Source organism: Osmerus eperlanus, chromosome 22 (genome assembly GCF_963692335.1).
Source record: "Osmerus eperlanus chromosome 22, fOsmEpe2.1, whole genome shotgun sequence".
NCBI classification, from domain to species: domain Eukaryota; kingdom Metazoa; phylum Chordata; class Actinopteri; order Osmeriformes; family Osmeridae; genus Osmerus; species Osmerus eperlanus.
Genome location: NC_085039.1, coordinates 8721849 through 8744562, shown reverse-complemented (window position 1 = coordinate 8744562; position 22714 = coordinate 8721849). Strand labels below are relative to the sequence as shown.

Sequence of the window (22714 nt, the reverse complement as noted above, 5' to 3'; positions counted from 1 at the left end):
TTATGGATGTCCTATTGTTGCACCCTGCACTCACACATTTACATTTAGTCATTTATCAGACGCTCTTATCCAGAGCGACTTACACTAACTACAGGGACATTCCCCCCGAGGCAAGTAGGGTGAAGCGCCTTGCCCAAGGACACAACGTAATTTTGCACGGCCAGGAATCGAACCAGCAACCTTCTGATTACTAGCCCGATTCCCTAACCGCTCAGCATACACCTTATACGGACAGGTAAGTGGTCATTACGTCACGCCCAGCGTCCCAGAACGCGCGGCTTTCACGGGGGCGACGAGGTTGTCTGGGCCTCGTCTCAAAACACACGCTTCTCCCTCGCTCCCTGTCTTCATTGTGCCTACCAGACCCGGCCCACCTTTCAAAAGGATGCCATGGCAACCAATAATGACGACCAGTGGAGGGGAATAATATAGGGTTGGCCTAACCGGTTTCAGAGGATTGAAGGCAGCCCGACATCTGCATGTGCTTCAGTTAATTGCTCTGTCCTTGTCGTGTCATACATGTTTGGCTTGATAATGAAGCTAATGGCAGTTGGTCGGTTAGGTTAGATAGCTTATACATTTAAAGTAGTACAGAGGGTTCATTTAAAAGCTTATCTGGACATAAAAGAACAAAGGCCACAAGAACAAAGTCCAAAAGTACAGAGATTAACTATTTTTAGTATAATTTTATCATATTCGAGAGCAGAGAAGTTTGTAAGGAGTCAACAGGAGGATGTAGAATGGCCACTGTAGACTCCAAAAAAACATAGGGAAGATTTGAAAAATTATGCCTTTACCATTGCCAACTCCATCTTTGACAGTGATGTGGTGGATGAATCCTGCAGGTGCGTTGTCGACCGCTGCGCCTGCTTTTCCCCTGCCGTCTTGATATCGTGCAGTACAGCAGCCAACCAACTAGTTTTAAGAGTCAGGAAAAATTGCATAACATTTACAAAAAGGTGCCCAACAATGGTCCAATATTTTGAAACATAAAGCCCTTGGAGTTCTACAATGCCCATGTAAATCTGGACACGCCAAAGATTTTCATTAACAAACGTAGCAATTCAGTGGCTGGCAGACTTGTTACAATGGCACCCAAGGTTGCAACAGCGTGTATCCTTCTTAGATGGCAGCACCATCTATCTACATTTGTTCTGATCCTGTCATGCCTTGTGACTGGGGTGTGCACACAACGCGACAACAATTTAGATGCAGGCACTGTGCCGGGTGAACGTTACCTGGTTAGGTGCTGCTAAGGACCAATGATGATGATCTCTTGATTAGGCTCCAGGAAAGTCATACTGACAGTGTTAAGTCTGCACTAGTGGAGGTGCGAGGTAAGATGTCAGTTAAAAAAAATGTTCGGTAAAAACACGACACACGAGAAAAGTTATCCAGTCTAGCTAGCCAAAACCGGCTGTCACAACTAAGCAAGCTACTAACTAGCTAGCCTAACGTTACTAGCTACTTCTTGTGTGTAGCAATGTTGGCTAGACAGCGTACGCTAACCTGCTTGTTTACAGTAGCTTGTCCTCAAAAGTTCTGTTCACGACACTAATGACAAAATGTTCCGTTTACAATTAACAAGAGTATTTATGCATCTGCTCGCTGTCAATACCCTGTCCCTTTCAAGCTAGCCTAAAGTTAGAGGCTAATGTCAAACCTGCACTGCGTAGCTACGTGAGCAAAGTTAGGGGATATCTACGTTGCTCACAAGCTCCTCCCTACCATTTCCACACCAGTCTCGGGCAACGCTACAACCGGTTGTGAACCGGTTTTATCTTGCTTCGCTCTGCAAAACGTTGGGAGCTGCCGAGATCAAACTCCACAGAACCCTCTGGTGGTGTTATATAGCAGTGTGTGAACTTACAGGCTAAGATAGTTCAGGAAAAAGCAACCTAACATCGCCTTAAGGCATAATAAAGTTAAGACTCACTGTATTGTAACAATAATGTATAGTCCATTTATTTATATTGTAAATACACATCTTCATTTTGTCACCCAATAAAAATGGTAAAGACCACGAAACAGAAGTTAAGCACATGAGTATTTATTCTGATAGAAAATAGGTACTTATTTATTCACCAATCATGTCAAGCAAGGATCAAAGATTAAAGTGTGTACTACCCACCACCTCAACCTCATCATGGCAACATCTATGAATACAAAACCTAAACAAATGAGCTCCCCGTACCGTTTTAAATGATACCCACCGTTTTGATTAATATAAGTTTTAAGGCTAAATAGTTTCAGTAGTCAGACCATTAGACAGTAAAGTGCAGTCACAAGTTTTCAAACAGTATATCTATGCGAGTTCTTGTGAGAAGTACAGTTTTGTCTCAACAACGGAGGTATTGTGCATGCTGAAACTGAACAGAGGGAAAATGCAAACATGCAATATCAAATCATTTTAAATAAGCCATAGGCTACTGCTTTAGACTAGTACCTCAATTACCCCCCAAAAGCCCACAATGATATGAAAAACATCACATGCCCAATCCTTATTAGATGTCATAATGTACAGGACTAGAAACAGCTAGAGAATATATGAAATGAAAGTTGTTTTCTAAAATTAATCTCTTATATTGAAGCAGCATAGTAGAAAAATATTTCTAGAAAAAAGTTACGTTAGGAAAGCCTCTTTAAAAAAAGATGCACATTCGAAAACATCATTTGGCCCAGCATATCGAGTTTCATATAGTATTGCTTTAGAATTGGAGGATTATGCCAATCAGGTCCAGTATGAGCTAAATGAAATATATCTGTGGAACCTGAAATAACCAACATCTCTTTCTGGACTGAGTAGATCTTGTATGTTTGGGATTTTGTCCACAACCTTTCACTCCGGTGTGGGCTCAGACGCCTCACTCTGGAGCTCAGACTCCTCGTCACTTTCCAGGCCTGAGCGGTTGATAACTCGGCGCATGTTGAAAGGCACGTCTCCCCGCCTGAAAGAAATGGTGATTGGAAAAAAAGAAAGAAAGAAGTAAAGTACTACAAATGTAACGCCCAGTCATGTTGTAGGGATAGAGAACGATTGCCTTCTTGGGGGGGGGGGGGGAGAAGCCCTTTAAGCGTCACCGTCATCCTCAGAACCATTATCGCTAACAAGACTATAAAAAGACTAACTGCTGATCAATCCCTCTACAGCGTTACCTGTAGGGGTGAGAGAAAGAGAGGGAGAGGGTCAAACCAGCCAACGTACCTGAGCTTGCTCTTCAAGGTGCTGACCTCTCGGTTCATGGAGTCTGCAGTCTCTGTGACGTCCTCCAGCTCTCTCTGCATCTTCCTGCGGGAGGCATTGGCCCGGGTCACTTCCTCCTCGGATTCCTCCAGCTGCCTCTTCAACTGACGCATACGGATGTTCAGTTTCTCCGCCTGTGAAGCGTGGATGGAAAGCCAGTCAGCGGTTATGTCAACACAATAAAGCCGTACTATGCCATTGTTCACCTATTCGCCACAGAAATACTATTAAACTACAAATTAAAAAAAAAAAGCAGAATGCAGTTGAACTATATTGGGTGTTGAGGCCCACCTGGTCTTTGTATTGGTCGCTGTTGCGTCTCTCGTCATCCACCTGCAGCACGACCTCCTTCAGCTTCTTCTCCGTGCGCCTGGTCTGTCTTGTGGCCTGCTGACGTTCTCTGATAAGGTGGTGAGCAGAGGTCATGGTTAAGTTCTGAGACAGAATTGTCATTTTTTTCCCCACAGACCGTTTCTTACCAGCACAACGGTCATGTATGGGATGGTGTTCTCCTTAAACATTTACAAAACATCCTCAAGCTAATAAAACAAGTGGAAGACATTTTTTAAAGCAAACCCATTTAAAAACGACCACCACTTAAGACGATGGCTCGCAAAAATCCACGTATCCACACCTTGCAGCAAACAAGCGACGCCAAGACAAAAGACGCCACAAGCAAGATGCCCAAACTGAGAGTTCCTACTTTGTCTCGATGTCCAACTGCTCCTCCAGCTGGGCGATCTTGGCCTCCAGGGCAGCGATGGAGGACTTGTACTTGCTCTTGATGGTGCTCTCCAGCTCCTGCAGCTTCAGCTTCAGCTCCTTGTTCTGGCGCTCCAGCTGGGAGCGGGTGCCCTCCAGGTTCTGACTGGTACTGCGCTCCGCTGCCAGCTCTGCAGTGACCTGGTCGCACTGTTGCAGAGAGGAGAGGAAAAAAAAAATTGACGGCGAAGATTGACAAGTGATATGCCACACAGTAACAAGCCTGTGGAAACATGGAAGCCCTGCACATTGAGCTTCTTCCTATGGAGGCAGAACTATGGTCCGTGTTCATTTTCTAGGTGTGCAATTATTAAACTGGGTTACGATACGTAACAGAACCAACCACCCAACCCAAGAACACGTTACCTGTAGAGTGCTCCTCTTCAAGCGGTCGTTGACCATGTCGGTGTTGAGGTGTTCCTCCTCCAGATCCTCCTCCAGCTGGGCGATACGAGCCTCCAGCTTCCTCTTCTCGTCCGCAATCAGGGAGCTGGGAGAGCAAAAGGACAAGACGCGTTTAGTCAAGGCCAAAAGCAGCAGCTTTATTATCCATCCCTATGGGAGTTCAGTCTTCATTTTTTGGGGGGGGGGGGCGTGTGGTATCGTTACTTCTTGGAGGCATGGCTGTTGATTTCGTCCTGCAGCTCGTCTCTCTCGCTCTGGGCCTGTCGCTTCATCCTTTCTGATGTGGCCAGGTCCTGTTGGGGGAGGGGCCGCGTGAGAGGAGAGGCATGAAACGCACGCCGAAAACGTGAAACGTTGGAGATGGTTTTACAGAGGCAGGTGAGCGAGTCGTACCTCGTGGAGCTGCATGGCGTCAGCCTCCATGGACTTGACCTTCTTCTCGTTCTCCTTGGCCTCGTCAAGGGCCTCCTCCCTCGACAGACGCAACTCTTCCAGCTCCCTCATCAGATCCTTCATGTGGGCCTGGGGGGGGGGGGTCTTAAGTTAGCCTACATACTATAAATTAACCGTTGTATTTCGACAGGAGAAAGAATATGCTACACAGTGGTCTGTTGTTTGTATAGAATGCCTGCCCACGCCCCCCCCCCCGCCCTGATTGTTAATGTGTGTTAATAGCGAGTATGTGTGTCATATCAAAATGTACGTTACCTGGTGTTTCTTGAGCTGTTTGAGGGCTTCATCGCGACCCTTATTAGCCATGTCTATCTGAGCTTCCAGCTCTGCCAAGTCCAGCTCCAGCTTCTTCTTAGACGACAGGGCCAGACTCCTCTGTCTGCGCTCATCCTCCAACTCCACCTCCATCTCTCGCACCTGGAGAGAAAGACGTTTGGAGATTCAAGGAAGCTTCCAAATGCTCGGGGCATTGTGCATCGTGTAGAGGGCGGATTCCTCTTTGGAGCAATAGGCGCAATTCCTTCCTGCCCTCTAGCCAGATGGGAGTCTGCCGCACCTGCTTGACCAGCTGCTTCCTCTTCTCCTCTCCCTGCTCGTCCCGGGCTTGCAGGTCCCTGTCGAACTGGGCCTTCATGGCCTGCATGTTGACCTCCAGGCGCAGCTTGGCGTCCTCCGTGGCCTGCAGCTCGTCCTCCAGCTCCTCCAGCTGCACCCGCATCTCCTCCAGCTGCTGGTCCATCCCTCGCTTCGACTTCTCCAGCTCGTGGACCTGTCGAGAAAAGCGAGAAGAAATTTGAAACCGTTTACGAACCCCTTTTATTCCAAACGGGAAGGTAAATGTGGAAAGCCATCCCCGATGAGTCCCTTAGGAACACGGCGATCTTACGCTCTTGCCGACGTCGTCCTTGGAGGAGACGAGATCTTCCATCTCGGCCTTGAGGAGCTTGTTTGCGCGGTCGATATCGGCCTTCATGTCAGTCATGGTCTCCAGCTCGCGGGCTAGAGTCAGGGCCCGGGTGTCCTTCTCCCTGGCCTCGGCCTCCGCCCGGTCGCGCTCCTCAGCGTACTTGGTGGAGACGGTCTTCTCCTCAGCCAGCATCTACATAGGGGAAAGCCCTGGGTCATTAACGTCGCAAATCGAGACAAAACAATTGAATCAACGGCTTGAATTTTCATTCCGTTTGCCATCGAAACGCCTCTCGCTTCTCCTTTACCTGGTCGAACTTCTTCTGCTTCTTCTCCAGGTTGTTGACGATCTGCCTGAGGTGGTCGTGGTCCACCATCATGTCGTCCAGCTCCTGCTGCAGACGGGTCTTGGTCTTGTCCAGCTTGTCGTAGGCGGAGCTCTTCTCCTCCAGCTGCTGCAGCATCCCATCCATCTCCCTCTGCAGCTTCTTCTTGCTCTCCTCCGCCCCCTCCAGGGACAAAGCCTCATGATCCACCTTCTTCTTCATGTCAGCCAGCTGACGGTATTATGGAAGGGGGGATTGGGGTTCAAGGACAGTGTTAGAAAAGATACTGTAAGTGAAAGAACGTAGTTATTTTACAGCACCATACTGATGTAGTGAGGTCCACAAGACCACACGGAGCCAACATCTTGCCACACCTGAAGAGTGATTCAATCACATCAGAATCAGCCCTTGTGACACCCTCAGTATGCTGATTATCCACCAAACGCCGATGCAAAGGAACCATAGAATGGGGGGGGGACCTCCCCAATCTACCAAATCAGCCCTCCTGCTAGCTTGCAAGCTTCAAAGGGCCTGATTTAGACAACACGTCTCCAGCGACCATTTGCTATCCGTTTCGGCGGCGATTTGAACAAAGAACATACCTTGATCAGAACTTTTGAGGAAAGTTCTTGAGACTTTACCACAAGAGTACAAGGTGGAGAATTATGAGAGGGATATTTGTGTTATGTTTGTTACTTTGTTTTAATGTTCACTGAAATCTTGATTCTAGTAACAACTCCTTCTTCCTGAAAGATAACCACGTCATTCTTGGTATCTACACGAAGCTATCATAATAAAACAATCATTCAACTATATTTTGTAACTGTACCAAGATGTCCAGAACAATATTTCATCGAATGATCAGCCAGAGATCAGATCACACCTTTGGTAGGTGTGAAGGAAGGAGGGGGGAGTTGAGAACCCAGCTTCCCCCAATCCACATCTGACCCCAGACGGGTCCTCCCTCGAACTGTATAAAGCCCTAAGATGACCATCAATCTAAAACTCCAGCGAAACCGACCATGGCATGAACGCCATCAGGATTGGCGTTCCAAAGGACGTCGCCAAGCTTCTCCTGAGATTCAACTTTATAGTGAACGCGTCACTATCGGGACGTTTCAACAGAAGAACCAAAAACGCAATTCCAAATGCGACTTCACTGAGATCCCGCAGACTCAGTCACATGACCCAGCGCAGCCGCGCTGTGACTTCAGATTCTTCAAATGGACCGTTGGCGCAAACCGCCCTCAACATCATTGATCAACCCCTGATCAAACGTAACTATGGCTAACGCTCTTTCCTCCTCGACATGGCATTGGCGTGAGCTCTGTTTATGATTTGTAAGGATGTAATCACTGACTGTACAATTTCTGCCTTTCTTTAAGTTAGACCATTTCATTCTGTTCATTGAAACCAATCTCTCATATCAAACCCATAATCCAACTTTTCATAAGATCTGTTTACCTTACTTGAATAAATTCATTGTAAAGATATTTTGACGTGCGTGTTCACTGATGTTACGATTGGCTCTACTCTTAGAACGAATTCATTCCTAAAGATGAGACTGATTATTACATATTAAACATAGGATTCCCTAATGTCCTAAACCAATATTAGGGTGGTGCCCCAGACTTTATGATAAATTAAGTATTTCTATCTTTAAACGAGCAAACCCCGCTACACTGGATTGATATGTGATATATATAGGAATGTTTATGCCCATACATATAGTATATCTAACACCAATAGTTCAGCCAGTGGTCCAACTATATTATTCCAATCTAACCCCAGTGGTATGTTTCACTATTGTTATACATGGGGGATGTGTCGCTGAGCACAGAGAGTTAGGAGTCTTGGCATAGGAGCCCCTACCTGAGCTTGGAGGGTGAAGACCTGCTTCTCCATGTTCTTCTTGGCCTCCTCCTCCTCCTCCAGCAGGTCCCGGAGGTTGTGCTGGTCGTCCTCCATCTGCCTCAGGCGGGTGGAGAAGGAGAGCTTCTGGCGGGTCTCCTCCTGGAGCAACTCCTGCAAGCGGCCAGAGGGGAGGGGTGGTTACAAGCGAATCATCATGGGGTCAAAAAGGTAGGGGTGTGGGTGTGCGTGTACTGACTTCAATGGCCATACCTGTACGTCCTGCAACTGAGACTCCACAGCGGAGCAGTCTTTGGAGGCCTTGATGGACTTGCCTTCAACTGCGCTCAACATGCTGTTGGAGTTGTCCAACTCCAGCTACACACGGAACAGAGAGCAAGGATGAGGACAACCCATCAACAATCCCGCCCTTAAAAATCAAAACGTTTACCGTGGCTACCAAGAACAGGTCACGGCCCCGCCATTTACTATATCAAAAACGGACTATAGCCAAGTTGTAAACCCTTAACACACGGCGGGACGCAGTCCGGATGTACCTGCGGCAGAGGCAAAGCCATCGGTCCGTACCTGCAGTTTTGTCACTTTGTCGGCCAGGTCGTGCCTCTGTCGCTCCGCCTCGCCGTGTTTGATCTGCAGCTCCTGCAGCTGGGTCTCCGCCTTCTTCTTGCGGTGCTCCAGCTCGCCCTTCCCCTGAAGCAGCGTCTGAACCTCGATGACCAGCTCGCTCTTCTCACTGTCCAGGGCCTGCTTGGCCTTGTCCACGGACGCCTTGTTCTGGAGGGAACAGGCGAAAATACCCAAGGTGAAGAGATTTAAAAAGTGTGAAACTTTACACTCGACTGAATGTTGTCCGTCCGTCCCCCCCCCCCCCCCCCCCCCCAAATGGAGTCTTTTCAGCACTGACCCTCTTGGCTTGCTCCAGTTGCTCGTTGAGCTCGTCGAAGGCCTGGTTGTGCTTGTGTCTCATTTCGGCCATCTGCTGCTCATGGACCTTGGCCTCGTCATCCAGAGCCTTCTTCATTTGGGTCACCTCAGACTCGCGCTTGGTCCTGAAGTACAGAATAAAACGAAAAAAAGAAGAGGTAGGAACAAAAGAGTTGAAAAGAAGCACTTTCTAAATCATGCAACAGCACCAGCCACCTATAACCCCGCCCCCTCCCCCCCTCCTTACTTCTCACACACTAACTTGCCAACTCTGCCATTCCAGTACCTGAGCTCATGCTGTGCGGCGGTAGAGTCCAGTGTGTCCTCCAGCTCAGTCTTGAGGGCTTCCAGCTCCTCTCCGAGGTCTCTGCGGTGTTTCTCAGCCTTGGTCCTGGCCGCCCTCTCCAGCTCCAGGTCCTCCTGCAGCTCCGAGATCTGGGCCTCCAGCTCGCGAATCTTCTTCTGAGCCTGGTTCTTGGCCGCAGACTCCTCCTCGATCCTGGAAGAGTCGAAAATTAGCGCCAAATGTATGGATATTACAACCTGGCTTGTCAAACCAAACCCATATTGGTTAGAAGCAAACTATACTTTGCAGTGTTTCCCCTAGGTTTACAGCTTTGGCCGCCCGACCATGTAGAGCCAAATGACATGCCGCCATGTAAATAAGATAAATAACATAAGGCCATTTAGTTTGTTAAAAAAAAAAAAGAGCAAGCTATAGACCTGTTTTATAGGAAAGGTAACCTTAATTTTATGTATTTTTTTACAAAACTAACTTTACCTTCGAGGGGGGGGGGCGACCCCCTTATATAATGCTAGGGGAAACACTGCTTTGAGCATCACCAATGTTTTTGAGGCATCCTACATCCTGACTCGGTTTACCTGGACAGTGCTTTGAGCAGCTCCTCTTCCTTCTTGGCCAGTTGGGCACGGAGCTCAGCGATTTGGGCCTGCAGGTCAGCCATCTGGTCGTGCAGGTCGGTGGAGTCTCCCTCCAGCTTGCGCCTGTTCTTCTCCAGCTCCTGCCTCTGCTTCTCCTCCTTTCTCAGTCGGTCTGACGGAGGAGCAAACGTCAACGTTCAAACGTGGCTCACAGCACTTGCGTCCACGGTGGTCCAAGTATAGGGATCGAACATGGGTTCATGAGTGTCGCTTGGTCAGGACCAGTACTGGTGGCCTACGTACCCTCCAAGTCGGTGATCATGGCCTCGTGTTTGTTCTTGAGCTTCTGAAGGCTCTTGGACTTCTCCTCCTCCTCAGCCAGGTTGCTGGTTGACTCTGAGATTCTATCCTCCAGCAGCTTCTTCTCCTGTTCGACGTGACGTCGAGTACACAAGCATGAACGGAATATTCGATTCCAGCAAACGCGCACACAACTGGTCCTTGGTGGATAGACTTATTGATGACCTTGGACTTGAAGCAACTGACCTTGTTGAGTTTGTTGTTCTGGTCTTCAAGAACCATCACATCCTCCTCGATCTTCTTCAGCTTGGCATCCGTGGTGACCTTCTCCAGCTGCAGCTTCTGCCTGGCCCCCTCCTCCTCATCCAGCTGCTGCTCGAGGTCCTGGAGAAAGAAAGGACGGAACGTTCTGGGCTTAGATCTCGTCTTGGATGGAGGATCTTGAGTGAAGAACAAATCCTTGGCTGTGAACCCTAAATTGTAACCCCGCCTCAGAGCTGTGCTCCTCACCGTGATATTCTGCTGCATCTTCTTCCTCTCCGTCTGCAGCTGGGTGACCCGCTCCTCCTCTTCCTCCACGCGGGCCTCCAGGTCATGGAGGATGTCCTCCAGCTCCTGTTTGCGTGTGGCCAGACGTGAGCGCATCTCCTCGGCCTCGGCACACAGCTCAGTCTCGGCCTGAAGCTGCTCTTGCAGGGCCAGCTTCTCTGAATTCAGCTAGTGGGGGTTACGGAGCGAAAACTCAGTTAGTGGTTAGCCATCATGTTGCTATTTGGCCAGGGTGACATCTATGACTTTGCAGAAGTGGTTTGTCTGTACACTTCTGTCCACAAATGCGCCGATTCGTGTACTTGTCATACCTGGTTCTGCTTGGTTTCAAACTCCCTGAGTATCTCCTCAGCCTGCAACTGCCTCTCCTTCACCTTCTCCAGCTCCTCCTCTTTGGCCAGCATCTCCTCTTCCTGCCTGGTCACCTGGAGCAGGGGCTTCACCTGGAGGGGGACAGGGCAGGGAAAGAGAAATGCTAAAAAACAAACAAACAGGGGTCTTTCTAGCTTTCATCTTCTTCAAACCGTGATTGGTTTGCTCTTTTCCTGGTCGGTTCAGGGCCTGAACTACTCTGCATCAAGTGAATCCTAGTTCAAATGTAGGTTCCACAATATACAAAACAGAAAGGCCGGACGAATTTCCAACTTTTTGGACGTCCCTACCTTGGTGAAGAGTCTCCACCACTGCCAGTTCCTGAGTTTGAGGTAGGCAACACAGTTCCTCTGGATCACCTTCATGGCAGTCAACTGCTGCTGCCTCTTAGCAAAGGCTCTGAAGAAAAAGTGTGATTATGGGAATTTGACAAACGTTGGGTGTGGACCATTAAAAAAAATAAAAATAATACACCATAGCCCAATGTTCTCAGATGCAGAAGTCTCCATACTTGCGAGCGACATATCCCCTGCACCAGGACTGGAAGCCAATGATGACGTCGGTGATCTTCAGGTCCCTCTCCTCCTCCAGGTGAGCCAGCACGCCGGCCCTGAAGAATACTTTACTCTGGCCGACCCTGAACAAGTTGGAATCCAACTCCAGAGCCTTGATCTGAGAAAAGGAAGAGAGACACAAAAAGAAATGAGCCATAACGTTTTATACAAAAGGAAATTGGGAAGAGAATGGTTGGTTTTCCATCTTTGGTCTCTTACCATGAGCACACAAGCCTGCTTTCCATCCATGAATCCCTTAGGAATGGAATTTGGAGTGAGGATCTCATATCTGAAAAAAAGGAATTAAAAAAAAGATAAATATTTAATATGACAATTCAGTCCTATCAGATAATGTGATAAGTGAATAAATAAAATCAAGTCAAATTAGAGTTGGTCACCTTTGTCTGAACTCCTGGAAGACGACCCGGTTGGGGAAGCCCTGTCTGCAGATGCGGATCCCCTCCAGAACCCCGTTACACCTCAGCTGGTCCAGGACCAGGTGGGGCTCCAGCTTCCCAGCCTGGGTGGGGAGGAGAATAATGACGTCACAGAACAAATACTGCATCAAGATATGCAGAGGCTACGGTATGTAGGGCAAAAGCTATCTAGATCAAGGCTATAACCAGATAACAAATGTTGCTCAAGCAGCGACGGATGACCTACACCACGTAGTTTCACTCCTCGACGGTGGTGCCGCCTTTACCTTTTTCTCGTGGTTGGGGATGATGCAACGGACGAAGTTGGGGTTGGTGTTCCTGAGGGTGGTCATGAGGTTGGACAGCTGTTCCTTGTACAGCTGGCCCACCGTGCGGAACATGCCCTTCTTGGTCTTGAAGGCCCCGTGCATGGAGTCGGCCATACCCGCCACCTTATCCAGACCTACAATACGGTCCACTGAGGAGAACACACAAGTCCATGATGAGCTCCTGACATCAATATAAAAGACATGATAGTTGATAAACAAGAACTTAAGGCCGCATTTGTAGCTGTCCACGTCGATTCCAGGCCAATGCAGTTGCACAGACCTAGCACTAGGTGGCCTCACACCACAGCCCAAAGCCTTTTACAAGCAACCGTAGCAACGCAAACTTTCATGTGTCTCTATCCAGTGCTTACTATCTCTCCAGAGATCGGACACAATCTTGTCTGAAGACTGGTTGAGCAGAGTGGCCACGTTGTCGTTCAGGGGGTCCATGTTCTTCATCAGCCACGCGTCTGCCTTGTAGTCCACCTGAGAAATAGGGCACCATACAAATGACGTCAAAACAGTTTTTGACCCAAATGTAGGTCAAGGTGGACGACACACCTTCGTAAAGCAGGTTGCTTACCTTTCCAGCGTAGTGCATGATGCAGAAGTCGGCGTCATCCTTGAGTTTCTTGGGCTTGAAGAACTTGGGGTTGTTGCCCAGCTCCAGCACCACCTTTTCAACAAAGCTTTTGTCGGTGGCCTTGGGAAACCAGCACTCTTCGTCCAGCAGGGCCAGCACTCCAGGAGGACCCGCCTGGAGAGAGAAGAAAAGAATTAAGAAGAAAAGCAACCGCGTTATTGCTCCTTTCGGATGGTACGTCAGTTTACATTTGACGTCAGAATTGTTGGGAGGACTTATACATGTTTCTCGATGAGGTCGATGCAGGGTTGCAGGTCCAGGCCGAAGTCGATGAAGCTCCACTCGATGCCCTCCCGCTGGTACTCCTCCTGCTCCAGGATGAACATGGTGTGGTTGAACAGCTGCTGGAGCTTCTCGTTGGTGTAGTTGATGCACAGCTGCTCAAACGAGTTCAGCTGTAGAGGAGAGAAGGTGCCCAGAGAGAAACGTCACTTAGGGGTAGAGAGGGTCACAGGCATATCAGAAACGGTGTGAAAAGCCCACGGTGACAATCCATGTTTCTATGTGGTTACTACAAAAAATAAATCTGTATTCCCTACCTCAAAGATCTCGAAGCCAGCGATATCCAGGATGCCAATGAAGGAGGCCCCTTGTCTCTTGGTCTTGTCCAGGGCCTTGTTGATCCTCAAGACCAGCCAGCGGAACATCCTCTCGTAGGAGGCCTTTGCCAGGGCCTCCACTGCGAACTCCGCCTGCTCCTGGGTCTGGGCCTTCTGGACGTAGTCTCGGCCCACCTTGATCCTGGGGGACAGGATGGCCCGGGAGAAGTCTGTCACGTTTATGCCCAGCAGGTGGCACACTTTCTGGGCAGCTGATGGGAGGGAGGGAGGGGAGAGGGTCAAGTTGGTGAACCAACGCAAGCTGAAGCATGAGAGTTTAGCTGTTGCACAGATGTGTTGTGTGTCTGTGGGTGCATTACCAGTGTCATCTGGCATGGAGGCCTGGTCAGAGTTCCGCTCTTTTTTGAAGCTCATGTTTCCCAACTGCAGCACAGCAGACACCACCTTGAACAAACCTGACAGAGAAACAGGCGGTTCAACCCATCCAATTATTCATGTCACCAATAAGAACATAGATGGAACTAGTGGGTGTGGTCTTGGGTGACGCTGCCATACCTGTGGACTCCTCTTCGGGGATGCTCATGATCTTAAAGGCTTCCATGGTCTCCAGAAAGAGGTCGCGGTCCTGCTGACCAGGGATGGTCACGTTCCCGTTGGACAGGAAGCGGTACTTTTTGTAGTCCTCAAGACATAGCTCGGCTAGGTGAGAGAAGGAGACGGACAATCTAGACCCCGTTTCTACAGAAATGACTGGATGTCATTTGCGAAGCTCCTTTCCCAAACAAACAAAAGAAATGCAGACGCCATATTTGGGAGTTGTTTTCTTACAGCGTAGTTTATCTCCGGCTCCAGTCAGCATGTAATAGAATATATGGAAGGCCCTCTCCTCCTTCGCTTGTCTTACGGCTCGGGACTTCTCCAGTAGGTCTGTCAACATGACTGTCAAGGAAATAACAGGAACAAACAAACCTAGAAAGTTCCCCAGCAGGATGTTTCAAGAAACCCTGGAAGGATTCAAAGAGCCATTAGGCTGTTTAAGGATACAGGTTTCAATATTAGCCCCGACGATGTAGCCGTTGACATCAAAGTTAATCCTAATGAATTTCCCCTATGAGAGAACACAGAGGGAGGTCACATCAGACTACTTTTAACTGCAAGAACATTCGAGGTGCATTCGGAAAACAACACTCGGAGGGGTTCTTACAAATCGTGAGGAGTTGTCATTCTTGACCGTTTTGGCGTTGCCGAAGGCCTCCAGGATGGGATTAGCCTGGAGCAGCTGTTTCTCCAGTTCCCCCTAAAGATGAAACAAGTCAAAGGACAACCCAACATGGGCAATTTAACCAGATAGTCGCCATCATTTCGGCAAAAGGTTAGGCTATTCTTTTCCCCTTCAGAACCTTTTTTCCTGCCAATACACTGCAGACACATAACATGAGCAAGCGTTAGTCCCACAGCCGGTTATACAATGCATACACAACCATGAGACTTGCTGTCGTTTCGTTTCCAGGACTGCTGTCGTGGAAGTTAAATTTCATTCACACTACGTACACACGAAATGACTCTCGAATGGAAGAGAGCGGGAGGCGAAAATGATAACCTCTAAAAGAAAGCAAACATTTAATCAGTCCCTCGCAAGTACGGACTCAAACGTGAAATCCCTCACATTCCGACACACCAAATGCAGCATCCAGGTTCAAACAGGCCCACTCGGGCTCCTTGACAGCCCCCCCCCCCCAACACCAACCCACTCCCTCCTCCACCTCCGCCAACCCAAGCCTAATCCATGCAGGCACATACAAGGGCACACACACACACCACATTAAAAGCACATTCAGATTCCCACAAAAGCAAAACAGACATGCAAATGAGGATGACAACAAAACTGGTTTCTAAAGTACCTAACTGAGGGGAGCGACACACTCACCAGGTTAACAACAAGAGTCAACAGTGAGTTTCACAAATGGGGATTGGGGTTTCCTCTAGTTGACACTGAATACAACGACAAAAGGCTAGTGGGGCCATAACTCTTCTTATAAAAAGTAGGTCTTCCTTAGATTAAGAAGAGGAAAAATTAAGCACGGCGTTCATAGATTACGCAGGAGTCATTTGAGCCCGGTTGAGCGCCAGGGAAATAAGAGGGTTTGCTGTTAGTAAAACACATCGACGGGGCACTAGAGCGGGAGGGAGAGAGAGGGATGAACTCACATGTGACAGTACTGCACTGGCCTGATGAGAGGGAGAGAGAGAGAGACAAAGATCTTCAACACATGGGATGGTGACCGAATGTTGTGTGTAGAATGTGATGGGTACAGAACGACAGGTTTTCTAACAGTCACAACAAACAGTCAGACACACACGAGCTATCTGCCCCAGATGTTGGCCTGTGCGAGTAGGCGAGGCCAACATGTTCAGGCCTGAAAGAGGAATGTTAGGAATACACTACAACTTCTTTCTCGGAGGCCACAAATGAACGAGTGAGCATGGGGCCAGGTACAAGCAGAATGGGGAGAGGAGGAAGAGACAGGAGGGGTGGAAAACGAGAGAGAGAGAGAGAGAGAGAGAGAGAGAGAGAGAGAGAGAGAGAGAGAGAGAGAGAGAGAGAGAGACAATAGCGGTTCTGACCTGTTCTTTCTTGGACTTGAAGGACGAGGCAACATTGGCCAAATACTGAATGACTTTCTTGGTGTTCTCCGTTTTCCCCGCGCCCGACTCCCCTCTGAGGAGAAACACAGATTAGTCAGCGACCTAAATATGCAGGTTGAGAAGTAGAAGACTATAATAAATGTCATTTCGAAGAGAAATGACCTACGTGCAAAGGATGGACTGGTCCTCACGATCTGGAAGGAAAACAGAAAATGGCGTACTGAAACGTTGGAAAACATCCCTTGTTGGCGCATCAGACGAGATAACAGAGGGAAGGATGGCCAATCTGTAACATTGCCCCGTGCTTCTGTGACTAGCCAATGTGTGCCTCTCCCTCACCCTGCATCATACTCCTGTAGGCGGTGTCTGTGATGGCGTAGATGTGGGGGGGCATCTCGTGCCTCTTCTTGCCCCTGTACATGTCCACTATGTCCTCCGAGTAGATGGGCAGGTTTTTGTAGGGGTTGATGACCACACAGAAGAGCCCCGAGTATGTCTGGAAGAACACAGAAGGTAGGAGACTGTCATGACTGCCAAGTCCAGGTATAGATGCACAGCTTATTATAAATATAGCAATAATCAATAAACCAAATGACATGACGTATTCGCTGACACCTTGAGCATGCTACGGCTAGGTTCACTTGCAACCGCTAACCTTGTAATAAATGAGCGTCTTTATGAGCGCACGCATGCTGTAGGTCAAATTGATTTCAAATTCTCCTCTGAAGAAATGAGCCTGGCCTCATTTTCCAGCCGTGTGTGTGTGCGTGCATTCAAAACTCACGTAGATGAGTCCAGAGTAGTATCTCTCCTTCAGGTTGTGCAGCACCGACGCCTCGTTCAGGCAGGTGAGCTCGGCCATGTCCTCCACCTTGTTGAACTTGGGCGGGTTCATCTTCTGGATGTCGTCCTTGTTGACCTTCACCTTCCTCCCGTTGTCGGACAGCTCCACCACACACTCGTCGCCCTGCTCCTCTTTAATGGAGCCTGGCTCAAAGCCCAGCTTCTCCGAGGGGATCCACACCAGCTTCTTGGTGGCCCAGTCTGCCTGGGCCATGGGGTTGCCCACCTGACCGCGGTCCCCGTACAGGAACTGGTCTGCTTCCGACATGGTGGCTGCTGGAGAGAAGACGGCTGCCGTCAACAATGAAAGAAACCACCTATGGGCTTTCACAGTGGTTCCCAACCCTGGTCCTCAGGCAACACCTGTCCTGCACGTTTGAGATGTTTCCCTGCTCCAACACACCTGATTCAAATGAATAGTCATAAGCAGGCTTCTGCAGAGCTGGATAACGAGCCATTCATTTGAATCAGGTGTGTCGGAGCAGGGAAACATGAAAAACATCTATCTAGCACTATCATGCTACTTTACGAAGTTCACCTGCCTTCTCTTTTCAAAACACTCGAGTTCTGGCATTGTATGGAAATTCAACACTGCAGAGGCTTCCTCTAACATGGATACCCATGACCATCCACTGTATATTAGATCTACCGATTAGTTATTTTCATCTAGTGATCTATTGTCCCTGGACGGCTCGTTCCTTTCAGATCACATGATGATTGTGGAAACACTCAACATGTGCTTGTGTCATTGAGGTCAGCAGTAATGCTCGAACATGTGACCGGTGTTCTGAAGATGTGTGCCCAACAATGGGTCATATTGAGCTTGCGCTCCCTGTCATTTTATGAGCCAGGGGGTCAATTTCAAATACAAAAAAAGACATGTTGTATGTATGATCCGTTCAAGCTTGGAGGCTAAAGAAATGGTCGAGTTGTAACTTCATTACTTGAGGAGCCGATAATTCCATAGAGGAAAACATCAGCATACAGGCAGAGACTGAACAATTATCATCCAAATGAGATCAGGCATATCGGCGAACTAAAACGTGTTAATGAAAAAATATTAACAACCATATAGCTCAATACTTAACGGCGACGGCACGCAACAGTTAGATCCTCAAACCACCACCACAACAGACACACAATCTCAGACAATTTGCTAAACCGCTGAGAGTGCCTCCAAGTCTTTTTTTCTACACTTCCACCTTTCCCTCCCTCCCCTCCCCTCCCCCCCTCCCTGCCTCCCTCCCTCCCTCAACCTACATCCCATCATACAGGACCACATTCCGTCCTCGCCCACTCATTACAATGGGAATTCCACAAATTCCCAATCACTGTCCTATTATCCCCATGTCGTCTTGACTTTAGATCTTTTCATTTCCCAACAAACCCAGGACTGTCTGGTTAAAACGCTGTCAATTACTCCTCGTAAATGGCAAGTCAGACTGTCCAGACGAACAACGACAACACTTAGTGGTGCTTTGGGGATAAGGGTTAAGGTGAAGACAGGCTGTGTGTGTGTGCGTGTGTGTGTGTGTGTCTCTTACAGGTTGTGTACGTGTGTTCTCTGAAGGAGAACCGCGAGAGGGGGAGGAATGTTAGGAGCAAGTTTAGACAGAGACAGAAATGTCATTATCCACCACTCCCTCGGTGCAGATGCGACTGCCTCTTTAAAAAATACCCTCACCGTCTTGTGCCGTACGTGCACATCTTAATCTAATCCTTTTAACTCTCGCTCTTCGACGGGCTATTCTGGATCGCTCGATTCCCCCGTGGTCAAACCTCAAAACACAGTGTCTTGAATTGCATGAACGCCCCCGTATGAACGTAGTAGTATGGATGTTGAATCTGACTTCAACATCCAGATGAGACCTCCATTTTTTTTTTCTCCCTTCGTTCGTGGACTATACCCTAAACTGTCAGGTCACATCAATCTCCTCATTACTCTAACCCTAACCCATGGATAACCTGTGTAGGGCGGCCCTATCACAGACCTGGATGGTACTGTATAGCCCCTCTGATAAAGCCATCTGGGAGAAGTGCGTGTCGCGTACCACTACGTCTCCACATCATCCTCCCCTGGAGTGTGTGTGAAAGCAAGTGGCGGCGTGAGACGGGGAGAGATAAACAGAAGCGCGCGTGTGTGTGTGTGCGTGTGCGCGCGTTTGAGAGGTAGAGGGCTAAAGAGATGAAGTCCAGGAGGTGTCATCTGTGTCTCTCTAAGTTCATTATGTGCTCAGACTCTGCTCTTCTGAGTAGAGGGGGGACAGAGTAAGGAGGGTGGACGACAACTGCGCACGCCACCCCCTCCCCCCACCACCACCTCCCCTGCTGTTGACTTAAGTGTGCCAGGACAGCCTGGGCATCGGACTAGCCTAGCATAGGACTGACCGTTCCCACCCCTTGAGCAAAGTGTGAAAGTAAGGCTAATCTAAGACAAGGACCACTCATGGCAAACAAAATTCGGCCGTTATGAAACAGCCTGGCGTACAGGGCATTGTCTGGGCCATGCAAGTTGAACGCATTCCCCCCCCCCCCCCCCCGCCCCCCCCATGAGTATCATTGGAACCTCAGGGCTAGTCAAAATGACTCAATATTACAAACACGGCGTGACTGACTTCACATGAATGTGGGTCATCATCTTGGGCCAACTTCTCCAGGATGTTGCATCGTAGCCTTGCAAGTTTTGACATCCCCCTTTCCTGATTTCCTATCTTGCGCAACTTCCGCCTTGAAGGGCACTCATAGCTATGCAGCACCCACCAGGGGGGTAGATGTCACATACAGGTTGGACTGGTGTGAACAGGACAGGTGTTAATGTTAAGGCGACGCCAGATCCATGTCTGCCCATTAACCCTCCCTGACTTCACAGAATCCTGTGACCCTCCCAGGACCTCCATCTCCTCACCCACGTCCTTGGCCCCCAGTCAATCCCTGCTTTAGCTTTGCTGCGACTGACTGCCCTATCAACAAGCCGACACATGCCATATCATCCAAGACCATCTGAGACTGAGAGGAGCGTGTATTTAACATAAGCCTTATGTTGGGTAAGCATCTTGCCACACCACGGAAGAGAATTCCTGAAATGAACAATACCTGGAGTTGGTACAGAACAGGAGTCAGAAATTAAGCCCTGCAGGCAGGTGTGGATGACATTTTGTTTGAGTAAATCATCCCCTTGGGTGTGCCCAGCAAGAATAGAGGTGGGGAAAACAGCCATATGGATATGTATCCATCTAAGGTGAATCAGCATATTAGCTACAAATAACAAGGAAATAATTACAGGCTGTCCACTAAAAAGGAATTCCTCAAGTTAACAGTACACTAATCTCCCTCAGGTCCTCACATTTTAAAAGTCACACAGTTGAAACTAGCAAGAAAAACATGTTTAAAGTACATTTAATTAACATTTTATGTCCTGAGGGGACTACATTGTTTGTTTGTTTGTTTGTTGGGTGCTCCTGCCAATCTTACTTGCTGCTATTGTCTGAGTTGTGTGCCCAACTGGCAATATACACTATACTTTACATACTTGATAAAGGCCACTGAATAAAAATTCCAACGTGAATTGAGTGGCCTTAATGTTGGGGCCTAATGAGATACGGGTCATCTACCTGTGTCACAGATATTAAGCTTACTACTGCATATGCCATCTCATCCAGGATTACCTGTAAGCTTGCCATATCCTCAAAACCTTACAAACAGCTTAAGTTTTAGAAAGAGATTGGGAAGGTGGCTTGAACACAGATGTGTCCACAAAACTGTAATCACAGAAAATATCACTATCGTTAATTCAATCAAATATTCACACAAACCTAGCATTGTACGTGCCGGTAAACCACAAGGCTAATTAAATCAAGGCACAAAAATAATGTCCTATCTGTCGTTGTTCGTAGTGCGGTTGCTCGAGACTTTACTGCGCACAAAAATATCTTCTCACACGGATTAGGGCCAGGCGGACCAAGGTACAGCAACCTTTTTACAGAAATTTACCTGCCGCTCGGTTGGAGGCACTTCGGAATGAATTCGGCTGGTCTCTCGGTGTTCGTGTCTGCAAAGATAGCAAGGATATTTGCTACGTGACACCAAACTCACAAGTCACTGTGCCGAATCGTTACGGCCTATTTTACTTCCTTTCGTCTCCAGCGTTATCTCTCCAGCAACCTCGTTAGCTCAGTGCCTCTTCTGTCATGCGGTCCAGCTGACCAGGCGTGGCTCAAGGATGAACAGGCTCTGCCTTTGATCCGCCCAGTTCTATTACTCGCAGGTTCTTGCTCCGCCCTATCCAGGTAGACTTATCAACCTATCAGTGAATTTATGAGTGGGTAGAGTTGTTTATGGTGTGGCGTTATTACTTTTTTATGATTCCTCCGTCATTCATATGGTTGATATGGTTTTATGCAACATAATTCCCCTACTTAACATCTAATTGTAAACTACATGTATAAGTTGTCTGTGCGAAGTTGGATAAACAGCGCACTCAGAAAGAAAGTATAAATTGAAAGTAGGAAAGAAGTTAAAAAAAAATCAAGAGGACGCATCTGGTCTGGGAGAGAATCGGGGGCATGTGTGTATGGAGGAATGTTAATCCAGGTCTGTACCTGCAGTTTCCACTCCAAAGTACATGTAGGGGGAGATGGTGGAACAGGGAGTGGCACTACGGACCGATATGAGGAATAAACATGGCACAGGCTATAGGGTTATAGAGTTATAGAAATTTACCTCAACACAGTGGCGTAATCTGTAAACTCGTGTGAATGGAACTACACAGCTGTACTTCCTCATACATTGCATGTTATCAGGAAGTCAACACAGATTCGTGCAGCATTTGCTTTTAATGATTAGTAACCACCTAAGATGGCCATGGCCACTCATGTCAGGTTTAATAGTTGATTGTTTACAAACTCACAATCAACAATAAATGCAAGAAAAAATATAAACAGTGTAAAAAAGACAACAACTGTGCCCCAAGCATAATTGATGAACGGCAAAAACCGACTTGCGCAAATCTCTCTCAGCCATGATATTGGCATTCCAACTCTATAATTCTCCTCCCTTTCTGAAGCAGGGTGCCATTTTAGGCCTTCTCTACCTTATACGGTCAAAGAGTGCCGAGGAACAAGTGAGGGAGAAAGAGAAAGAGTAAAGGAGGTGTGGTCCATTGCTTTGTTTTGACCGTGGTGTAAAGTTACTTTTCCAACCCTGCTATTAACACACACACACACACACCCCAACAGCAGTCAGTCTGGCATCAAAGATGAGCAGATAGTAGAGAGGACGAGCGAGTCTGGACAGGACTTCTGAGGGACAGAGAGAGAGAGAGATGCAGCCTTGTCTAAACTGTTTAGCCAGCGCCACCGTGCAAAATAAAAACTTGTCTCATGTAAGATTAGTTTTATTTTTTGATGCACGCTTAAATGTTCCATGTAGGTTTTTTGTAAACATAATTGGGGTGAAATGATTACCAACCATTAGCTGTAGCCATCCAGCTACAAACCTACCAGACTGGTCCTAAATCGAGATTAACATGTATGCACGAGGCCAGAGGAATGCCTTATAATAGTCACAACTTTCTCAACCCACCACACACACAATAACCTGTTTGTCAATACTGCTACAGGGCCAGGTTTGTTGTAACCTAGGTGATGTAACCTACTTCCTAAACTGCTGCTTCTGGACATGCATGCAACATGCCATGTCAGTGGTTGTAAACATACAATGCAGAGATCAC

General features: G+C 48.0%; 2 protein-coding genes across 5 annotated transcripts in view; both read right to left on the bottom strand.

Moving 5' to 3' along the window:
- slc25a38b (solute carrier family 25 member 38b) overlaps nt 1-1795 on the bottom strand; it is a 9059-nt gene extending 7264 nt beyond the window's left edge. Inside the window, exons 1-3 of one of the 2 annotated variants that reach the window (XM_062448439.1) lie at nt 1729-1795; nt 1239-1321; nt 798-915 (exon numbers count right to left, since the gene is read on the bottom strand). In XM_062448439.1, coding sequence (XP_062304423.1) covers nt 798-812 — 15 coding nt within the window. In that variant the 5' untranslated portion in view covers nt 813-915; nt 1239-1321; nt 1729-1795. The remainder of the gene's footprint in view (nt 1-797; nt 916-1238; nt 1322-1728) is intronic. The other variant, XM_062448440.1, reaches the window with a different exon arrangement.
- Nucleotides 1796-2034: 239 nt separating this feature from the next.
- LOC134008796 (myosin-9-like) lies at nt 2035-21191 on the bottom strand. 3 transcript variants are annotated; one of them, XM_062448324.1, is made up of 41 exons: nt 20977-21191; nt 16928-17262; nt 16483-16639; nt 16310-16337; nt 16123-16216; nt 15706-15726; nt 14702-14794; nt 14542-14605; nt 14326-14424; nt 14053-14196; nt 13857-13952; nt 13477-13748; nt 13159-13332; nt 12878-13051; nt 12666-12780; nt 12253-12443; nt 11948-12069; nt 11769-11838; nt 11507-11667; nt 11286-11394; nt 10935-11066; nt 10585-10791; nt 10321-10458; nt 10078-10201; nt 9775-9946; nt 9179-9391; nt 8873-9017; nt 8536-8742; nt 8221-8325; nt 7969-8121; nt 6079-6327; nt 5751-5963; nt 5421-5633; nt 5120-5281; nt 4805-4933; nt 4616-4704; nt 4373-4496; nt 3948-4156; nt 3536-3644; nt 3206-3378; nt 2035-2948 (listed from the first exon to the last, which is right to left on the bottom strand). In XM_062448324.1, the coding sequence occupies exons 2-41, from the start codon at nt 17252-17254 to the stop codon at nt 2840-2842; spliced, it is 5886 nt and encodes a 1961-aa protein (XP_062304308.1). In that variant the 5' UTR covers nt 17255-17262; nt 20977-21191; the 3' UTR covers nt 2035-2839. The 3 variants fall into 3 exon arrangements, with proteins under 3 accessions (XP_062304308.1, XP_062304309.1, XP_062304310.1); XM_062448325.1 differs by having other exon boundaries at nt 16928-17259; XM_062448326.1 differs by lacking the exon at nt 15706-15726.
- Between the last annotated feature and the right edge of the window lie 1523 nt (nt 21192-22714).